The sequence below is a fragment of the Tenrec ecaudatus genome, chromosome 12 (assembly GCF_050624435.1).
Source record: "Tenrec ecaudatus isolate mTenEca1 chromosome 12, mTenEca1.hap1, whole genome shotgun sequence".
Taxonomy (NCBI): Eukaryota; Metazoa; Chordata; class Mammalia; order Afrosoricida; family Tenrecidae; genus Tenrec; species Tenrec ecaudatus.
In genome coordinates, this window is record NC_134541.1 from 30,563,400 (window position 1) to 30,581,138 (window position 17,739).

Here is a 17,739-nt window from a genome sequence, read left to right on the forward strand (position 1 = left end):
ATATGTGAATTTTGTATCAAGAAAACTACTGAAACTATACTAAGAAACAGAAAGCACAGTTGACAGATGGTTACCATGGGTGGAGGCGGCAAGGAGTTTAAGTTAATGGAAGTGAGTCAGTTGGAAAGGATACCAGTAAGAGCTGTACAGCATGAAGAGTATCGTCAACGACACTAAGATCCATGAGTACAAAAAAGAAACTGTTCTCAAACTGACCGTGGTGATGACTGTACAACTCTTCCTCATGACTGAATTGTGTGACTATACTTGTTTTTTTTTAATGTCACTTTCTACTCTCCTACAGACTCGAGAGTCTCAGAAACCCACAGAGCAGTTCCACCCACTCCCGCAGGGTCAACTACGACCTGGAGCCCACTCTGGCAGTGAGTGTGGGGTTCTGTTACAGACCCTCGGGTGCTGCTGTCCTGCTCTCTGACATGGGTGCTCCCCTTCTTCCCGTCCTGGGGGGACCTGCTACTGTGGAGGTGCTGGCCTCAACCAACAGCGGCTGTGTGCATGCTACCAGAGGCCAGGACCTTTTTTCTTTCTGCCAACAGCTCTGGGATCCCACCGCATGACTGCCGGGACCCTCCTCCATTCATGCTACCATTCAGACAACGAACCACGGCTTCACTCGATCTCGGCACTTAATTTTCTTTATTTCCACAATAAAATGGGCTTTTTAAAAAGGGACAGATTATATTACGACAAAATTCTAGTCTAGAGAATGCTAATCCTATTACAGCCAATGTGGGCTTTACAGAAACCATGACAGAGTTGGTCCTAGATAGGAGAGCACTGTCAGGCCAGAGTCGGTAACAGAGTCTTTGCCACGCCCAAGCCCATGGCAGTGAAGGAAGGCTCCTGGCGCAAGTGCAGAGCAGGCTCCTGGTCCCAGGCAGCACCTCGCTTCCCGCAGAGCTTAGCAGTGGAATCGGGTGGAGAACTTGGGAGACACAGGCACGGTCAGAGGCTGGTCACTTGACTTGACCTCCACAGCCTGATACTTACGTACTGGGTTGGCCTTGTGGACCTGGAGAGGAAGGGGAAAGTTCTTAGTGAGGGTGTTAGAATGCACTTGGCGTTTTTAACATTCTGTCTGAAAAAATAACCATGTCATTATCTAGATCCCAGTCACCAACTTAATAAAAAGGCAGCAGTACAATGGGGAAGTCTGTGAGCTCTGCATCCCCGAGGTTTCCAGCCTCCGACTCCTGGGCCCTGAGCCTTCACTGAAGAACGTCTCACCTCATGGCCCTGCTCGATACCGGCTCTCACGAAAGGATCACTGACGATCAGGGGGCGATAGCAGTGTGGTAGAGAAAGCAGATGGCGCCCAGCCATCAAATGGACTAGTGTCTGGGGGGCTTGTATTCAAACATTCAAACAAGCAGCCATCTAAGTAAAGCATCAATGAAGTTCACATTGAAGAAGCACCTCAGCCTGTATGTATGAGCCAAAGAGGGTAAGAAAATCTGAAGATGACGCAGGGAAAAGCATCCGAGCTAGAACTGTGACCACCCATCTGTGGAGGGCGGTGGGCATCTAGGCAGAGGAAGTCTAACTGTGACCACCCATCTGTGGAGGGCGCTGGGCATCTAGGCAGAGGAAGTCTAACTGTGACCACCCATCTGTGGAGGGCGCTGGGCATCTAGGCAGAGGAAGTCTCTGGCAGGCCCCTCTCATCACAGTTGGGGATGAGAACAGCCTGGCTGCCACACAGAGATTATTGTAAACTCGCATCTGGGAGACGGAGCTACAGTATAATGGGACACCGTCACTTGTTCCATGGCAGACGTTTTCTCTTTGGCTTATTTTAATATTGCTAGTAGTCTTTCTTTCCTCCTTTTTATGTATTTTTGCTTCTCTATTGTCTCTGGTGGGGTGGTTGAGGAGAACTGGGGAGCAAATAATGAATAAGGGAGGGGGGAAGGTGTACTAGGACCGATTGTGATGATGTATATACAACTCTTAAAAAGTGATCTAACTATTGAAGCGTATGATATGTGAACTTTCTATCAATAAAATTGTTGGGGGAAAGGTCACACCTATCTCCAACTTGATTGGGAATGATGTATAATGCAGCTCTAATTCAAGTGCAGCAGAGAATTGTCACACGTTAGGAGTTTGCCAGTGTCCAATGTTAAGTGACCTGCCCTTAATGCTTACCAAACGTGCGCACAGGACGTCAATGACCAGGAAAAGTTATTGGGAGGGGCTGTCCCTGTCCTTCCCGGGGGCCCAGAGACCCACACTAAATCAAGCTGTGTCTGTGGAAAGGTAGCTAGCAGGTGGCCTTCAGGATGGCCTGTGGGCCTGCACGGGGAGCCCTGGTGCATAGAGGCTGTGCACTGGGCTGTAACCACCAGATGCTCCACGGGAGAAAGACCAGGCTCTCTATTCCCATAAGAGTCACTGCTCTACCTTGCCCTGTAAGTGCCATGAGTCGGAATCTCGATGGCAGTGAATTTACTTTACTTTGTGATGTGTTTATCCGCCTCCACCAAGTGCCCCTTAAGAAACAGTTCTACGACAGGGTCAAACCCAAGAGGCAGGGACAAGTGCTGAAGAAAAAGGGAGAAGTTCAGACCAAGGTGTGAGCCCAACAAAGCAGACCCGAGGGCGCAGTTACCAGCTCCTTGCGCAGCTGGGCCAGCTCCTCCTGCTGCTGCTCCTCCTCCTGTTGGCGCAACTCCTCCAAGCGCTGGGCTTTCTGGGCTTCGAGCTCAGCCATTTTCCTTTCCAACTCCTGCCGCTCCTGGGCTCTCTTCTCCGTGGCCAGTTGAAAAGGTTCCTGGACTAGAGAACCAGCAAGGCCTTCTGAGTGCAGAACAGAGAGCACATCGGTGCACAAGCAAGGCGTGCGTGAGCTCAGCCCGGGATCAAGCAAGGGGTTCAGACACACATGGCACCAGAGGGGCCCACTGGGACACACCGGTGGAAAACACACATTCAGAAAGAGTCTTATCATTTTGAGAGTTGGAAAGATCCTTGGAAATTTTCTAATGTCATCAGGAAAATAAGCCCACAGAAATAAAGTTAACTTGCTCAAAATTAAAACTACACAGAGATTTGGGCAGATACAGAAGAATCTTAATTTTCTGACACCCTGCTCGATGCTTAAGGAATTCAATTATTTCATATCCAATGCTTGTGTTAATAAGAACTCCAGAAACACCTCTGGCTCTCGCCCTCCTCCCTCCTTCCCCACCCACTTTACTGGCTGCTCCAGGGGTAAAGGAAAGCTGACGGCTGCCGTTGAAATGCCAACATTCCCGTTCTAGGACTCGGGCCCTGTACATTCTGCAACTCAACATGGCCCCTGTGTTCAGCAAAGCTAAACCCTGAGCATTCTCCAGCATACTAATGACACAGCTGAGTCACAGGTAGCCCCCCGGAGAAGTCTGCCACCAATATTGCCCCAGTGGTCCAGGTGTACCCCAAACCCTACCGGCTGTATTTTTCCTCTCTTTCTTGGGAACAAAGGGCTCCTGGGAGACGGTGGTGTTTGGTCGAGCCTTGAAGCAAGCTGCTTCCTTCTGCTGTTTCAGTTCTTCCTCCAGCTGCGAGAGAGGCAGACAGTCAGGAGGCAACGCATCACTTTCCAGGCCCAGCACACCTCAGTGACTCAGGTGCTAATGCTTCTCGGCAGCTTCGTCATAAATATGGACAAGTTCCCGTGTGCCCAACGAAACCACTCACCCCTCTGAGTTAGAAGGAATCTTTGAGGGACTTTTAAGACCCATCTTAAACCCCAAACCATAAATAACTAGGCGAATGGCCCCAGTGCGATTTATTTAGGACTACACAATATCACCTGAAAAGTATCCCATCTCAGAGTGGAGGGCGAGTGGGTTGGAAAGGGGGAACTGATTACAAGGATCCACATGTGACCTCCTCACTGGGAGAGGGACAGCAGAGAAGGGGGGGGGGGAGACTCGGATAGGGCAAGATATGACAAAATAACGATGTATAAATTACCAAGGGCACATTAGGGAGGGAGGAGCAGGGAGGGGGAAAAAAAAGAGGACCTGATGCAAAGGGCTTAAGTGGAAAACAAATGCTTTGAGAATGATTGGGGCAGGGAATGTAATGGATGTGATTTATACAATTGATGTATGTATATGTATGGATTGTGTTAAGAGTTGTATGAGTCCCTAATAAAATGTAAAAAAAGAAAAGAGGAGAAAAAAAAAGAAAATGATTAGGGCAAAGAATGAATGTACAGATGTGCTTTATACAATTGATGTATGTATATGTATGGACAGTGATAAGAGCTGTATGAGCCCCTAATAAATTAAAAAACAAAAGTATCCCAGCTCCTTGCCCCTTAAAAATCTCACCAGAAGTTAATGAAGCCTATTTAGAGGAGCTATTGGGGAGAGAGTAACTTGGTACATGTCATCCGTGTCATGTAAGCAGTAAAATTCAGGTTGTACAAAATGCATAGGGCAAACGATCCAGTTCATTTAACAAGATAGATGCAAGCAGGGGACCTTTCGATTAAAAGGAATCTAGAGAGTTAGCCACCCAATCCAATGTGTGCACTATTCAACGGCTAACAATTAGAGACTTTGATATAGCTGAATGTTGAGTTTGATAAAATTGGGAAATTACTGTTCACGGTTTTTAAGTGTGAAAACAGCATTGTTCTGCTTTGTGAAGTCCTCTGTAAAGACAGGTGCTGAATCTGTGTGCAGTTAACTATCTAGCACAGTGCTTCTCCACCTTCCTCACACGGTGACCCTTTCAGACAGGTCCTCATGTGGTGGGGACCCCCAACCATAACATTATTCTCGTGGCTACGTAATCACTGTCATCTTGCTACTGCGATGAATCAGGTGAGCCCTGGGAGAGGGTTGTTTGACCTGCAGGGTGAGAACTGCGGCTCTAAGATTCCTCAGGAGAGTCCCGCGAGTAGAAGGGTCTGGTACAGCGACAAGGAGCTGAAACTGGATAGTCCAGGCACTGACTACTCTACAACTGCACTATGTGATTCTCTCTACTTTTTATGTCGGAAAACTTTACAAATGGCTTTTTTGGATGGAAAACACCCCACAGAGATACACTCTGTTTGGGATCCTGAGAAAGGGAGGTACCCTCCGTCCCCTAAGAAAGCAATCCCCAACAGCTTTACAGGGACGGCGTCCCACAGGAGGAGCCCGGAGCATAAAGAAGTGATCTTGCTGGAGGGGACACTGTCCCCCCTCAAAACTCACTGCCACTCGGAATATCAGAATGTGACCTAATTTTGGAAAATAGTTTGTTAAGATGAAATTATAATAGATTAAAATGGGTCCTATAGCCTGTGTGATCATTAGGTATCGATGGGATCAGGTATCAGACATCAAAGACCCAAAACAAAAAAATCGTATTGATGTGAATGAGGGGAAGAGGAAGGAGTGGAGATCCAAAGCCCATCTGTAGACAAATGGACATCCCCTTACAGAAGGGTCACAAGGAAGAAGAAGAGCCAGTCAGGGTGCAGTATAGCACTGATGAAACATACAACTTTCCTCTAGTTCTTTAATGCTTCCCCCTACTCCCACTATCATGACCCCAATTCTACCTCACAAATCCAGCCAGACCAGAGCATGTACACTGGTTCAGATCAGAGCTGGAAACACAGGGAATCCAGGACAGATAAACCCCTCAGGACCAATAATGAGAATAACAATACCAGGAGAACAGGGGGAAGATGGGGAAAGAAAAGGAGACCCCAATCACAATGATCAACATATAACCCCCTACCCCGGGGTATGACGAACAACAGAAAAGTAGGTGAAGGGAGACAGCAATCGGTATAATACATGAAAAAATGATTTATGGATTATCAAAGGCTCATGAGGGAGGGGGGAATGAGCTGATACCAAGGGCTGAAGTAGAAAGAAAATGTTTTGAAAATGATGATGGCAAATTATATACGAATGTGCTTGACACAACAGATGGAAGGGATGGATTGTGATAAGAGCTGTAAGAGCCCCCAATAAAAGGATTGAAAAAAAAAAGGGTCCTAAATCCAGAGTGAGCCTGGAGGCATAGTGGTTACAAGTTGGGCCATGATGCAAAAGATCTGCAGTTCAAAACCACCGGGGGTTCTGCAGGACCCAGGCAGGCTTTCTCCCCTGCAGAGGGACCGCCTCAGAAACCCACAGGGCCGTTCTCTCCTGCCCTACAGGGGCGCCATGGCGCTTGCTGATTTTGAGTCCAGAGTGACTGGGGAGGGAGAAGCACTAGGAGAGAGAGGAGCACAGTGATAATATAGAGGTATCAGCAAATTTAGGGCTTTGGAAACTTTGTGAGAGGTGAAAATTAGATTTTGATTAGACCAGCCCACCGCTAATTATTTTTCACGGACTATCTATGACCTACAAGCAAGCAACCCGCACACTGTGCTAAGAGGGCACTATAGTGAAACGCATTCTCGGCAAAGCCACAGTAAGGAGTGGTCGCCTAAAGCGGGGCTCTGACAGGTGGACTACAGGATCTTTACAAGATGCACACCTTCTGTGTGTCTCGGGGCCTAACAGGAGACAGGAGCAGACACGCACACGCGCCGTTGCTGCAGCACCAGCACAGTAGCAAAGAGATGGCGACGCCAACGCCAGCGATCCCCAAGATGATGGGTTGGCAAATGGTGACGCAGCACACAAACAACGCAACACCGTTCCGTATGAGACAGAGAGAGAAAGAGAAAGAGAGACAGACAGAGAGAGAGAGACAGAGAGAAACAGAGAGAGAGAGAGAAAGAGACAGAGAGAGACAGAGAGAAACAGAGAGAGAGAGAGAGATCTCTTACGATGCAGCGGGACCTGGGACGGTGGTGTCGAACAAGAGAAGTCAATCATACATATTCAAACAAGATCGCTCACCAATATATACTCTCACTTGTATGAAACGACATAAAAAGGCATATATGCAGAAACGGCTGGTCCTTAGGGGTTGGCGTACGGGGTCACTTTGTTCTAGAAATGGAACCGTGGCACCAGAGGAGTCCCCCAGGACCCCGTCAGTGGCCCCAGGGGAGGGGGAGGGCAAACATGGGTTTCAAAAAGCTACAGTTTAAATAAAGGGGAGGGGTTCCCAAGGTTGACACCAACTAGAAATGATCAGTCCTCTCTAGGGATTAGGGCTCTTAGTTTTGAGACTTAGGGCCCGGGTTTTCTCACAGACAACTCAATCAACTAGCTTAACACCGTTCTCAAACTTCATATTCTCCCTTCTGGGGTGCTGAGTCCTAAAGCTTACAAGCAGCCATCTAAGACATGACTATTGGTCTTTATTCATCTGGAATGAGAGAGAAGAAAACCTAATGGTCAGAGAGGCAACTGGACTGTAGGGCTGTCTACATCCGAGGCTCCTAGCTGGTTTGGGGCATACCAACCCATTTCAGGGGAAAGGAAAAATGACTCGGTGCTCCTCTGGCAATTAACAATTTGTGTACTAGAGCCCGCTCTCCAGGATAGAGTGTAGGAAGCTGCTTCTGCAGCCCCTCTGGACGACTCGATTATGCCAAGAGGCTGTATTGCCCATCTTGGGAAACATGGATCTACAGGTTTCACCTTGAGGCCAGCAGCAGACAGTGAGTGTGCACGACCAAAGCTGGGCGTTCTGATCGAGAGCACACTGGATGGATCCTGAGAGCAATACGGGTCAGAACTTCACATTCTTCAAGAATACAGACTGGCTGGACCTCCTGGAAGCTAGAGTAGTCACTGAGGCAATGGTCAAGTTGCTCTTCAAACTTGAACAGAAACTGTCACCTGAAATCACCTTTAAACTAAATAATAGCCTAGTCACAAGAGTAAAGATCACCACCCTTGAGTACTGTGAACACAACACACACACACAAACACATGGTCTATTTCAAAGCACACATGAGAAGATGGCAGGCAGGGAAACAAGAGAGCAAAATGCTAATCCAGTGTTAAGTGTATAACCAATGTCTCTCGTTAGTTGGGAACACAGTGGAATGGGATAAATAAAATACAAACAAACACAGCCACAATGCTAGGGTCATACTTCAAACCTTAGCAGTCCTTTCTTAGTAACTCGGCAAAGAAATCAGTAGGTCCTTCCATTTCCCAAATGAAGACATAGTGCTAGGGCCAGCAAACTGGGTCTCGTGTCTGATACTGCCTTAGAGCGAAGAGTCATTTTTATATTTGTAAGAGGTTGAGAAGCAAGCCCTGCATGTGACAGAGACCGTATGTGCACGGAGAAGGTACGCAAACCTCGGACTGAGAGTGGGAGCCCCTGAAGCCCTCCAGTGTCTCAGGCCCCAGTGATCAGTCAGCGCAGTGGGCCTGCCCAGGCCCTTCCATCTACTGCCATTCTAGCTGCTCGGGCCACTCCCCACCTGGTGCTTCCAAGTCTGCATCTTCAGAGCCCCCCTTCTGTCAGTCTCCAAACAGAAAGGCTCAATCTGGGTCACCGTTTTCACCTTCTTCTCTGGCAGGTTCACGTTGTCAAAATGGGGCAGAGGAAGTGCTTTGAACTTGGGCATCTGATTGAAAAGAGAACAGAGAACCTGGATAAGCCTCTCTTGTTGGAACACAGTAGCTGCTGCAGACCACGTGGGTGAAGCTGACAAGCAGGCGAGGCCGTCAGTTTTCAAGGTAGCACGGTCCTGCAAGGTCCTGAGGGGGAGTTCTTGCTGTGTCTCCCAATTGTGCCGAGAACCAACCGGCACTGTGAGCTTGGGCAAGTCACTTACCTTCCTGGGATGGGATAGCTATTGAAATGAATTGAACTGTTTCTACTGCACTGGGCTCTTAGGGCAGAGTTGGGGAGTGATTTCACAGTGAAAAGGGCTTCCTCAGAGGTCGTCGTGGTACAAACACCTACCTCCCCCTTCTGCAGTTCTTTCATTTTTCTCTCCTTCTGCAGCTGGCGCTCCTTGTCCCGAGAGTCAAAGGAGAAAGGGCACACTTCCACAGTTCTTGCTTCTGGGATCTGCGGCTTGAAAGGCACTCCGTAATGTGGCACGGGCTGAGCCTTTATCACCACCGCCTCCTCCTCTTCCTGGGGGGACACAGAGCTTAGAACAAGGTTCCGCGTGGCTACCCCCACCTCAGAATAAGGAGTCAGCAGACATTAGGGACAGCAAGGTGATACCGAGAGCAAACCCCTCAACCTGATGGATGTCTTGGCTTCCTTTTTCTATCAGAGACAGCTAACGGACACATTTGGTAAAGCGTCAACACAGGTACTCTTAAAAGCTCTAGAACTTTCCCTGGGAAGGCTGTGACAACAGATGGGAGCGAACATTGGGAGAGGAGGCCAGCAGAAAGGCCCTGAAGCAAGCATCCACCCTCGCCTCTCACCGACCCAGGCTCCAGACTCTACTGCAGCGTGTGACTGGAGAGAAGGCCTGCCAAACCCAAAATAGGACTATGCAAATTCTTTGGGTTCAAGCTGGTAACATAAGATTGCCATGTAGTTTAGTTTCAAATGAAACTATAAAAAGGCTTATGCTTGAGATCTGCTATAAAATTACCCTAACTCTGGATATTTATATATAAAATGGGAGGGTGTAATAAGAAACTAGCCTGATCTACAACAATTCGTGTATTCCAGCTCCTTGAACCATCCTACACGGTCACCCCCATAGCCTTTGGCTTAGCCGAGAGAGGGAAGGGTCAGGGACAGGGACGAGGCAGGAGATGCTGGGGCAGTTAGCAGCTGGGACACTGAAAAGATTGCTTTGCGTTGTCTATGGACTGGACCTGCAGCTGCTCCAGTGTTTTGTTTTGTTTTGTTTTCCTTTAATCCTCATGCATATCACTGCCCTTTCCTTTCTTCACCAATGAGGCAACCTCGCGCACAACAAGCTAACAGCGCCATTTACCGCAGGCGCACCAGCCGTCTGCTCCTAACAGACAGCCTTTGTCACATGCTTCTCAGGCCACCTATGGGGGAAGACCAGGTTTTTTGTTTTTCATTTAATTCATGGCATACAGATTTATTTTATAAAAGAAAAGCTGAATTACTAAAAATTCAAAGAGGGAAAAATGGGTATTAACACGAGCCAAATTTGTCATTTCCAGAGTCAGCATAGCTATAAAATTCTAAGTTATAAACTTGTAAGTGTTTGTCCTATCTTCAATTTCCGTGCTTTTCTGATCGCAAACCAGTTAACAGTGTAAGAACAGTCTGTGGACAACTTCTGAGTAACCTTCTCTAGCAAAACAAGGCAATTTTCTCTATTTTCTCAGGGAGGATTCAATAGTAGTAATTTCTGAATTCCGATGGTTGAAATATAAGAATATTCCTGTTTATAGGAAAACAAAAACAAAATAACCTCCTAAACATGTGGCAAGTAGGCCATCGGGGGCAATTTAGCCTTAAACGACTTCCATACATAATGCGTGAACTGTCTCCCACACAGTAACTCTTGGTCCACGTTACAGAGGGGCTGGGTTTCAGCGCTACAGAAATGGACCTGTCTCCAGTTATCACTGGGTCAGGAGATTCTCACACATGCCACCTCGCTTTCTCTTGAGTCAGGAGCCGCAACACAGACCACAACTCATGCTTCCGCATTCCTACAGCCAGCTCGAGACAAGGGTGACCAACAAGGAATCCCATTGAGTTAAAATATGGGTAATGGTTAGACTGATTCTGCAGAAGGCAAAAGAAGCCTATGCTCCAGGAAAGCACCTCTTCTTCTTTCGTGAGCACGCGAACTCTGTTCTTCAGAGAGAAGGCCGGGGACTTCGGGATGGTAATCGGAAGTACTTTCTTTTCAGGCACACCCTGCGAGGAAGAAGCAATTCAATTAGACACCACAGGACAGTCCCCGTTTGGCTGCACAGTCCTTGAGGGGAAGGCACCCGGCAATGCTGGGCAGCTTTGTGTACGACTCAGTGACTGGACAAGCAACCCTGAGTTATATCAGTAAGCCTTTCTTTCAGGGCAGGTTCATTTACCAGGAATGAAGGTGTGTTGATTACCTGACTCAGGCAGCCAGGGATGGGTTATTGTGACAGACAGCGGCAAGCAAGGCGGGCCCAGAGTCAGATATTATCTGTCAGAATGTAATCCACACAACCTAGTTTGGTCTTCTTGAAAAACACACCAGAAGGGACCCCTACATGCCAGTGTTTTATAGTTTCTCCCCACTTCTCGGAACACGCCAACCCCGCAGAGACAAAATAAAGCAATCCTTCCCAGTCTCTTCAAACTTACTTCTAATGCAGTCTCCAACGAAAAATTACATTCAAAACCATTATCCTCCACAGGCAGATGAGGAAAGGAGACTGGGCAAAGACCTAATTCAATTCGCCTTTGCCAGAAATGAGAAAAGAGCAAGAATTCACAAAGATAAATAAAAGTACCAATTCCGTAGTCTTTTAAAATACAATTAAAACAGCTATTTTCACCCATGAGCAGTATTTTGTAAACAGTGCCAGTGTGGCGGAGTAAAGAGAAGCGGGCGCGCACCGACTGGATGGAGGGAGGGTGTGAGCTGCTTCGACCTTTAGGGATGCCATTTCTATTAAAGTGCCTAGTGGTTGCGCCCTTTCACCCTAATGATACTTCTAATAATCGATAAATGGTCTAAATACCGTCGTTTCTTTAACATTCTTAAAGTCAGATGTTATGGATGATTCACTTATCTGACAATAAAGAATTAGTTGGATCCTTTCTTAAACAAGTCTATCATAGAGCTGCTGCTGTTACTGTCTAGTAGGGTCCAACCCACAGCGACCTTATGCACAACAGAACAAAACCCCGCCCAGGCTGGTGCTGTCTTACCAGTGTTGCTGTGGGCAGCCCACTGTCGCAGCCATTGGGCCCATCCATCCCTCTCTTATTTTGAGGACCAGTACCAAATATGGTAAAGGGACTAGTCCCTCCTGGTGACCTACCCAAAGTACATGAGACAAAGCTTCACCAAGTTCGCTTCTAAGGAACATCTCCTTAGAAATGTTTTACTTCTTCCAAGAGAGATGCATTATACACACCACCACATTCGCACCCTCAGCTGCTCACTATTTTGCCATCCCATAATCCCTCATCAATTACGGGTAGAACGTGTACCATTCGACTAGCATCTGGCTGGAACAGTTTTTGCTAAAACATATCTAATCACCTTACCTTCCAACTTTAAATTAATGGCTCTTGCTGCCGACCTACAAGAGCAAAACAGGCAAGTGGCAAGGCACTTTACAAGTTGATCCCCTGACTCATCAGTCTGCTTGCTCACCCTTCATTGCACATCACGCTCACACCACAGAGAACCACTGCCTGTAATCTCAATACCTCTGCAGTCACTCACTCAGAGTGCTTGAGATGCCTTGACTACCCAGAAGCATCTAACCCATCTTTTCAAGCCGCCACAGAAATAACTCCTCTTTCAGTAGGCCTCTTGATAGATCTTGCCCCTCCCAGGATGTGTACAGCGGCCTCATCTTTCCCTCGATCATGTTCGACCACAGTTCATATAATGCTTCGCCACACTCAGGGATTCACACGTCCACCCCCTGCTTGCCTGGGAGTGCTTCCTTGGCGAGGATGGTGCTTTAGGCCATTAATTTCGAGAACCTGGTACAAGGCTGGACAAGCCAGGGGCATTCAGCAAATGTTGATGGGATGAATGTAGTAGGAAGGACGGGCGCATGAGTGGCATAATTTACATCCTGGACTCTAAGAGGATGCCTTCTTCAGAGACTTCCTAATCCCAACAAGGCTGCGACCGTCCCAGACAGGTTGGGAACATCTTTCTTGGAGGGGCTTTCAAAGCTGCCCACACAGACTACCCCTCAAGCTTTCCTTTAAATTCCAGTCACTTCCAGTTCTATGATCCCAGGCTAGTCCGGACTTTCTGTTACAAATAACCTTAGAAATCTTTAGGAGCAAATTAATACTCAAAATCTGAAGATTGACCATGACTGAGGAGATGCCAGACTCTACCACAGGATCCACAGGCAAATTCCCTTCCAAAATATTTGGTGTGTGACCACAGCGGGGAAAAAATTTATTTATAGTCCCGGTGACCATGTCTGTGAGTTCTGCTACAGAAGGTCTTCGGCTTTTGAACATTGCACTAACCAGTAAAGTCCAGGATTGTAGACCCTGTAGTCAGAGTGACAAGATCCAAGAGAGGAAATGTCCCGTCACGCTTACCCGTGCACTACAGCAGCCATCACTCCTGCCACACCGGGCACAGAGGGATGGAGAGCAGCCTCTGCTGGAACACCTCGGAGCCCGCGGAAGGGGCGAGCAAGGACACTGGTTCCAGCCCAGTCCTGCCGCCAGTCTGCGAGGGGTCGTCGTGTCAGCTGCTGAGTGGACCCTGACTCAGAGACCCTGTGTACAAGCAGGACGACCCGCTGCCCGGGCCGTCCTCGTGAGGGTTCTCTCTGTGCCGCTGGCAGCCCCTGCAGAAGGGCCTTCCTCTTTTCTGTCGACTCTCCACTTCCCCAGGCATCACCGCCTTCTCCAGGGACGGTGTGGCCTGACAATGGGCTAAGCTGTGCCTGGCACCGAAGTCCAGACATCAGCTACTCTCCTCTCATGCTGAGGAGCCTGGGTGGCACCATGGTCATGAGCGGGGCTGCTCACCACAAGGTCAGCAGCTGGAAACCAGGAGAGACGGGGCTTGGTACACGAGGGCTGCTGTGCGTCAGCATCACGGCAACGGCAGGAAGCAGGCGGAGGACGTGAGGACGAGGACCACTGCACCTTGTCCCGGTCGGGAGGACGTGTCATTTTTCCTCTGACAGCACTTGTCATCGTCACTTTCTCAGAACCATTCCACGCCCTTGCACATTATTTACACTCCGTTCCCTTTACTAGACACCCTGGGAGGAAACCCACTTTTAATATGTCTTTCTCTCCTTACAGCTCCTAGCAATGACTCACGTGTGTGTGGGCGGACACATCTGCCGCCCTGCAGAGCCCCAGTCGTGCTTACCACAACATCTTCCAGGATCTTGGTGGGGCAGGGTCTGGAATGAAACTCAAAGTGCTCTTCCTCTGATTTCTTCTTGGGCTCTCGCTCCTGAATTCTTTTCTCGATTTCCAAATCAAAGCCGATGGGTTGAGTGGGCGGCTTCACAGGTGGTTTCTTGGGCAAGATGGGCCCATCTTCAAGAATTCTGGGATCAAGCTCCTGGGCTTTGAATTTGTATCTGCGAGACAAGAGTGTAATGGCAATCACACACACCAAAAAAAAAAAGCAAGTAAAAGGAAAACAACACAACCCTCAAAAACAGAAAACTGTCAAACCCAGTGCCCTGGGAGAGACTCTGGCTGCCCTACAGGGCAGGGCAGAACTGCCTCTGCGGGCTTCCTCCCTTGCAACAGCGGGTGCTTCCAAACTGCTGGCCTCGTGGCTACCAACCCAACTGGTAACACCAACAGCCAAGTGAGCGGGGGAACAAATGAGCAGCTTGACCTCTCCACAGGCACTGTCTTCACATCTACAGCAAAGAATTAAAGAGAGTGTCCTAATGTTCCCCTCCTCTAAAGACAAACAAAAGGAAACGGGAGGAGCAGATAGAGATGTGTCCCAGGTCTGAGTAATTCACTACTCAAAGATAAGCAATCCCTGGGGTGACCAGGAGGCTGTGCTAAGTGTCAGAGAACACTCCTTCATTGTCTTCTTAGTTAAAAATCTGAAGCTCTCGATGAAACATGCAATCTTCCTCTAGTTCTTTAATGCTTCCTCACCCCCCACTATCATGACCTCAATTCTACCTCACAAATCTGGCTAGACCAGAGCATGCACACAGGTACAAAGAAGAGCTTGCAATCCAGGACAGATAAACCCCTCACGACCAATAATGAGAGTAGCAACACCCGGAGGGTAAGGGGAAGGTGGGGGAACCGATCACAATGATCTACATATAACCCCTTCCCAAGGGGGACGGACAACAGAAAAGTGGGTGAATGGAGACAGCAGTTGGTGCAAGATATGAAAAAAACAATAATTTATAAATTAGCAAGGGTTCATGAGGAAGGGAAGTGAAGGAGGGGGGAGGGGAAAAATGAGGAGCTGATACCAGACAAGGGCTCATGTAGAAAGAAAATGTTCTGAAAATGATGATGGTCACATATGTACAGATGTGCTTGACACAAATGGATACATGTATGGTTTGTGATAGAGCTCCTAATAACATGATTTTAAAAATCCCTTAAGTTCTCCTACCCCAACCTCTGCATTACTTATCAGTTTGAGTTTTTATCAAGTTATTCTTCAGGACACACTTTCAACGCTTCGATCACACAGACACAGGAAGAGACTGTCTCTCCTGTCTCCTTCCAGAAGGCAAAAGAAAATGGGTAGGTTTTGGGCTCTTGCTCAAATTCGGCCAGGGCACTTACTGTTGCATTTTCTCTAGCAGCTCCGCCTCCTGGTCTGCTGCACTTTTGTAGGTCACCGGCCTCGTGCGCTGTTTGGTTTGCAGAATGGGAGTCTGTGGGTCTCTGCAGATCTTGATTGCTGAAGCTTTGGACGGTAACAGGCCTGCCAACCAAAATCACAGACATTCCGCTTACCTGGCCATGCTGACTCTGGGTCAGAGCCCTTGGTGGTGTAAGTCTTCCTTCCACCCCCCTCCTCCCTGTCACTCTCTCCACCACAGAACATGGACAACACAGCCTTTAGCAAACTCTGTTCCCGTCTTTGGAACTCAAAATCGTTTGTCAGATGCATATTCCTTACCACTGCACAGGACTGTATTTCCTTCCTTCTGACAATGCTTGTTATTAACAAGTAAGATTTTTGCTGACTCCTGTTTCAAAATAAGGCCTTTCTAGGGACCAGTCCTGGAAATCATGCCCCATGTTCTGACTTTCCTAAGAGTATCGCTGTCAGAGCGCCAAGACTGCCCCTCGGAGGCAGTCAAGGGGAGGAAGCCAGGCAGCCACGGCGCAACGCACATTAAAGCCCCCACCATCTTCCATTTATCTGGCCTGGGCACCTTGTCAATTTGCATAATCCCCCACATGGAGCCCTCAATTTAGACTTTTGCCAACAACAGTCGCCGACTGTGGCTGTTCTTAGTGGCTCTGGAATTAATGCGGACTCATGGCTACCTCGCACGTGCAGAGAAGAACAGCCTCCCGATGGAGGCAAGGCTGTAACCCTCGAGGAGAAGATCCCCATGGCTAACTGATGAGGTGCTTCATACAAGACCTCTTTAAAATGTTGAAAAGCAAGAGTGTTGCTCAGCATGCTTTATAGCTCCTCAAATTTCACCTGACCTCTTGTAGTGGATAATCTTCATAATAATCTAACTTATTGGGATACATTAACATAGCAACATGGGCTACAAGATGAAAATCCCTAATCTGTAAACCCACCAGCACACCCCCATTCCTCTCCCTCTTCCATCCTCCCTCAGAGTCCATGTGTCCCTACGACCCTACCTGCTTGCCCAGGGCCTCAAGCCACTGGTTATTTGCTCTCTTCCCTACCCACCCCACCCACCAACTGTCTGGTACCTCTCATCATTCAAAGAAGCTCTATTAATCTCCCTCCACCATCATTGCCTCTAACTCACGGAGAGTTGCTTCTCTGCCTTACTGAGTTGACACTTGATGCTGACTGCTACCAAATCCCCTTGGTTTACTTCTATACACCCTAGGGGGTGTCCCACCCCTCCAAAGTCATGGTCACGGAGTTGGTGCCGACTGATACTGACCCTCTAGGCAAGGGTAGCAGGGCCCCTGTGTGTTCTGGGAACCAAAGGAAGAAACCCCCGTCCGGAGGTCCCCTGGAAGTGAGTCCTGGTGCTCTACTCTTGACAAAGCCAGTCAGGGAACACCCATCACAATCCAGACCCACCCGGGACTGCTGTGAACCAGAACTGGCTCTGCAGCCACCGGCTTGCACCCCCTCTGCAGCCCGGCACGCTGGTTTCTAACAATGAGCAACGGACCGCGTCACTGGACAAAAAAAGTACACAACCTTAAAAGAATAAACCACCATCATTTTCTGTAAAGGAGTCACTGCACTGTCTGACACGACGAATGCAAGGCAAAGGTCCCCGTCTGAGTATCCTGATTGCCTGGCCAATTAATGGCCAGGAGGATCAAGACAGCAGGCACATGCAGGCAGAGGGCTGAGCGATCTCAGACATGCTGCAACGGATGGCTGTTGTCTGCACATCACCACATGCCAGAGTTCCACTGAACTCAAGGTGTACTCACACCTGCTGGGAAGGCAAAGAGAATGTTCAAGTAGGTTTCTGGCAGCTATCTTGGTAGGAAACTTACTCATTTCATCCTTCTTGCTCCTCAAGTGATATCTGTTTGGGGTTCGTTTATGGAAGGCTTCGATCTGCTGTGCAAGAGGCACATATGTAGAAGCTGTTTCTTCGAATGTCCTTTTCTTTCCTTGGGACAGGTTGAAAGGCTTAATGATGGTGCAGCCCTTAGCCACTCGGGCCTGTAAACAGAGAAGTTGTTTTCCCAGATAAAGGAAGGGCTAAAAGCCCCTATTTATCATCAACAACAGACTAGGCACACAGAGCCCGGGAAAGGCGGCCTGGGTGAAACAAAGATTGTTGTTCTTAAGCTTGCCAGCCCCTGGACCAGGGTTCTAGGCCAGGTCTGTTCCTACTGGGAAAAAGAAAAGAGGAGCTAGCACTTAAGAAAGGCCATCTTCTCTCCAAAGGCACACACAAAGCTAGGTCCTCCAAGCCTGTTAAAGTGGGGACGCAATCCGATGCCATGAAACAGATGTGAAATTGTTCACTACCAATTAGCAAGGAAGCTTAAACTGCT

General features: G+C 48.4%; 1 protein-coding gene across 5 annotated transcripts in view; it reads right to left on the reverse strand.

Moving 5' to 3' along the window:
• Nucleotides 1-642: 642 nt before the first annotated feature.
• The window catches only part of TPX2 (TPX2 microtubule nucleation factor), a 47,351-nt gene continuing 30,254 nt past the window's right edge, over nucleotides 643-17,739 (reverse strand). For 4 of the 5 annotated variants that reach the window (XM_075563816.1, XM_075563815.1, XM_075563817.1 and 1 more), the window contains exons 10-18: nucleotides 17,230-17,401; nucleotides 15,334-15,475; nucleotides 13,922-14,138; nucleotides 10,663-10,758; nucleotides 8,848-9,024; nucleotides 8,360-8,506; nucleotides 3,452-3,563; nucleotides 2,633-2,820; nucleotides 643-1,033 (exon numbers count right to left, since the gene is read on the reverse strand). In XM_075563816.1, the coding sequence (XP_075419931.1) occupies nucleotides 923-1,033; nucleotides 2,633-2,820; nucleotides 3,452-3,563; nucleotides 8,360-8,506; nucleotides 8,848-9,024; nucleotides 10,663-10,758; nucleotides 13,922-14,138; nucleotides 15,334-15,475; nucleotides 17,230-17,401 (1,362 nt within the window). In that variant the 3' untranslated portion in view covers nucleotides 643-922. The remainder of the gene's footprint in view (nucleotides 1,034-2,632; nucleotides 2,821-3,451; nucleotides 3,564-8,359; nucleotides 8,507-8,847; nucleotides 9,025-10,662; nucleotides 10,759-13,921; nucleotides 14,139-15,333; nucleotides 15,476-17,229; nucleotides 17,402-17,739) is intronic. The other variant, XM_075563821.1, reaches the window with a different exon arrangement.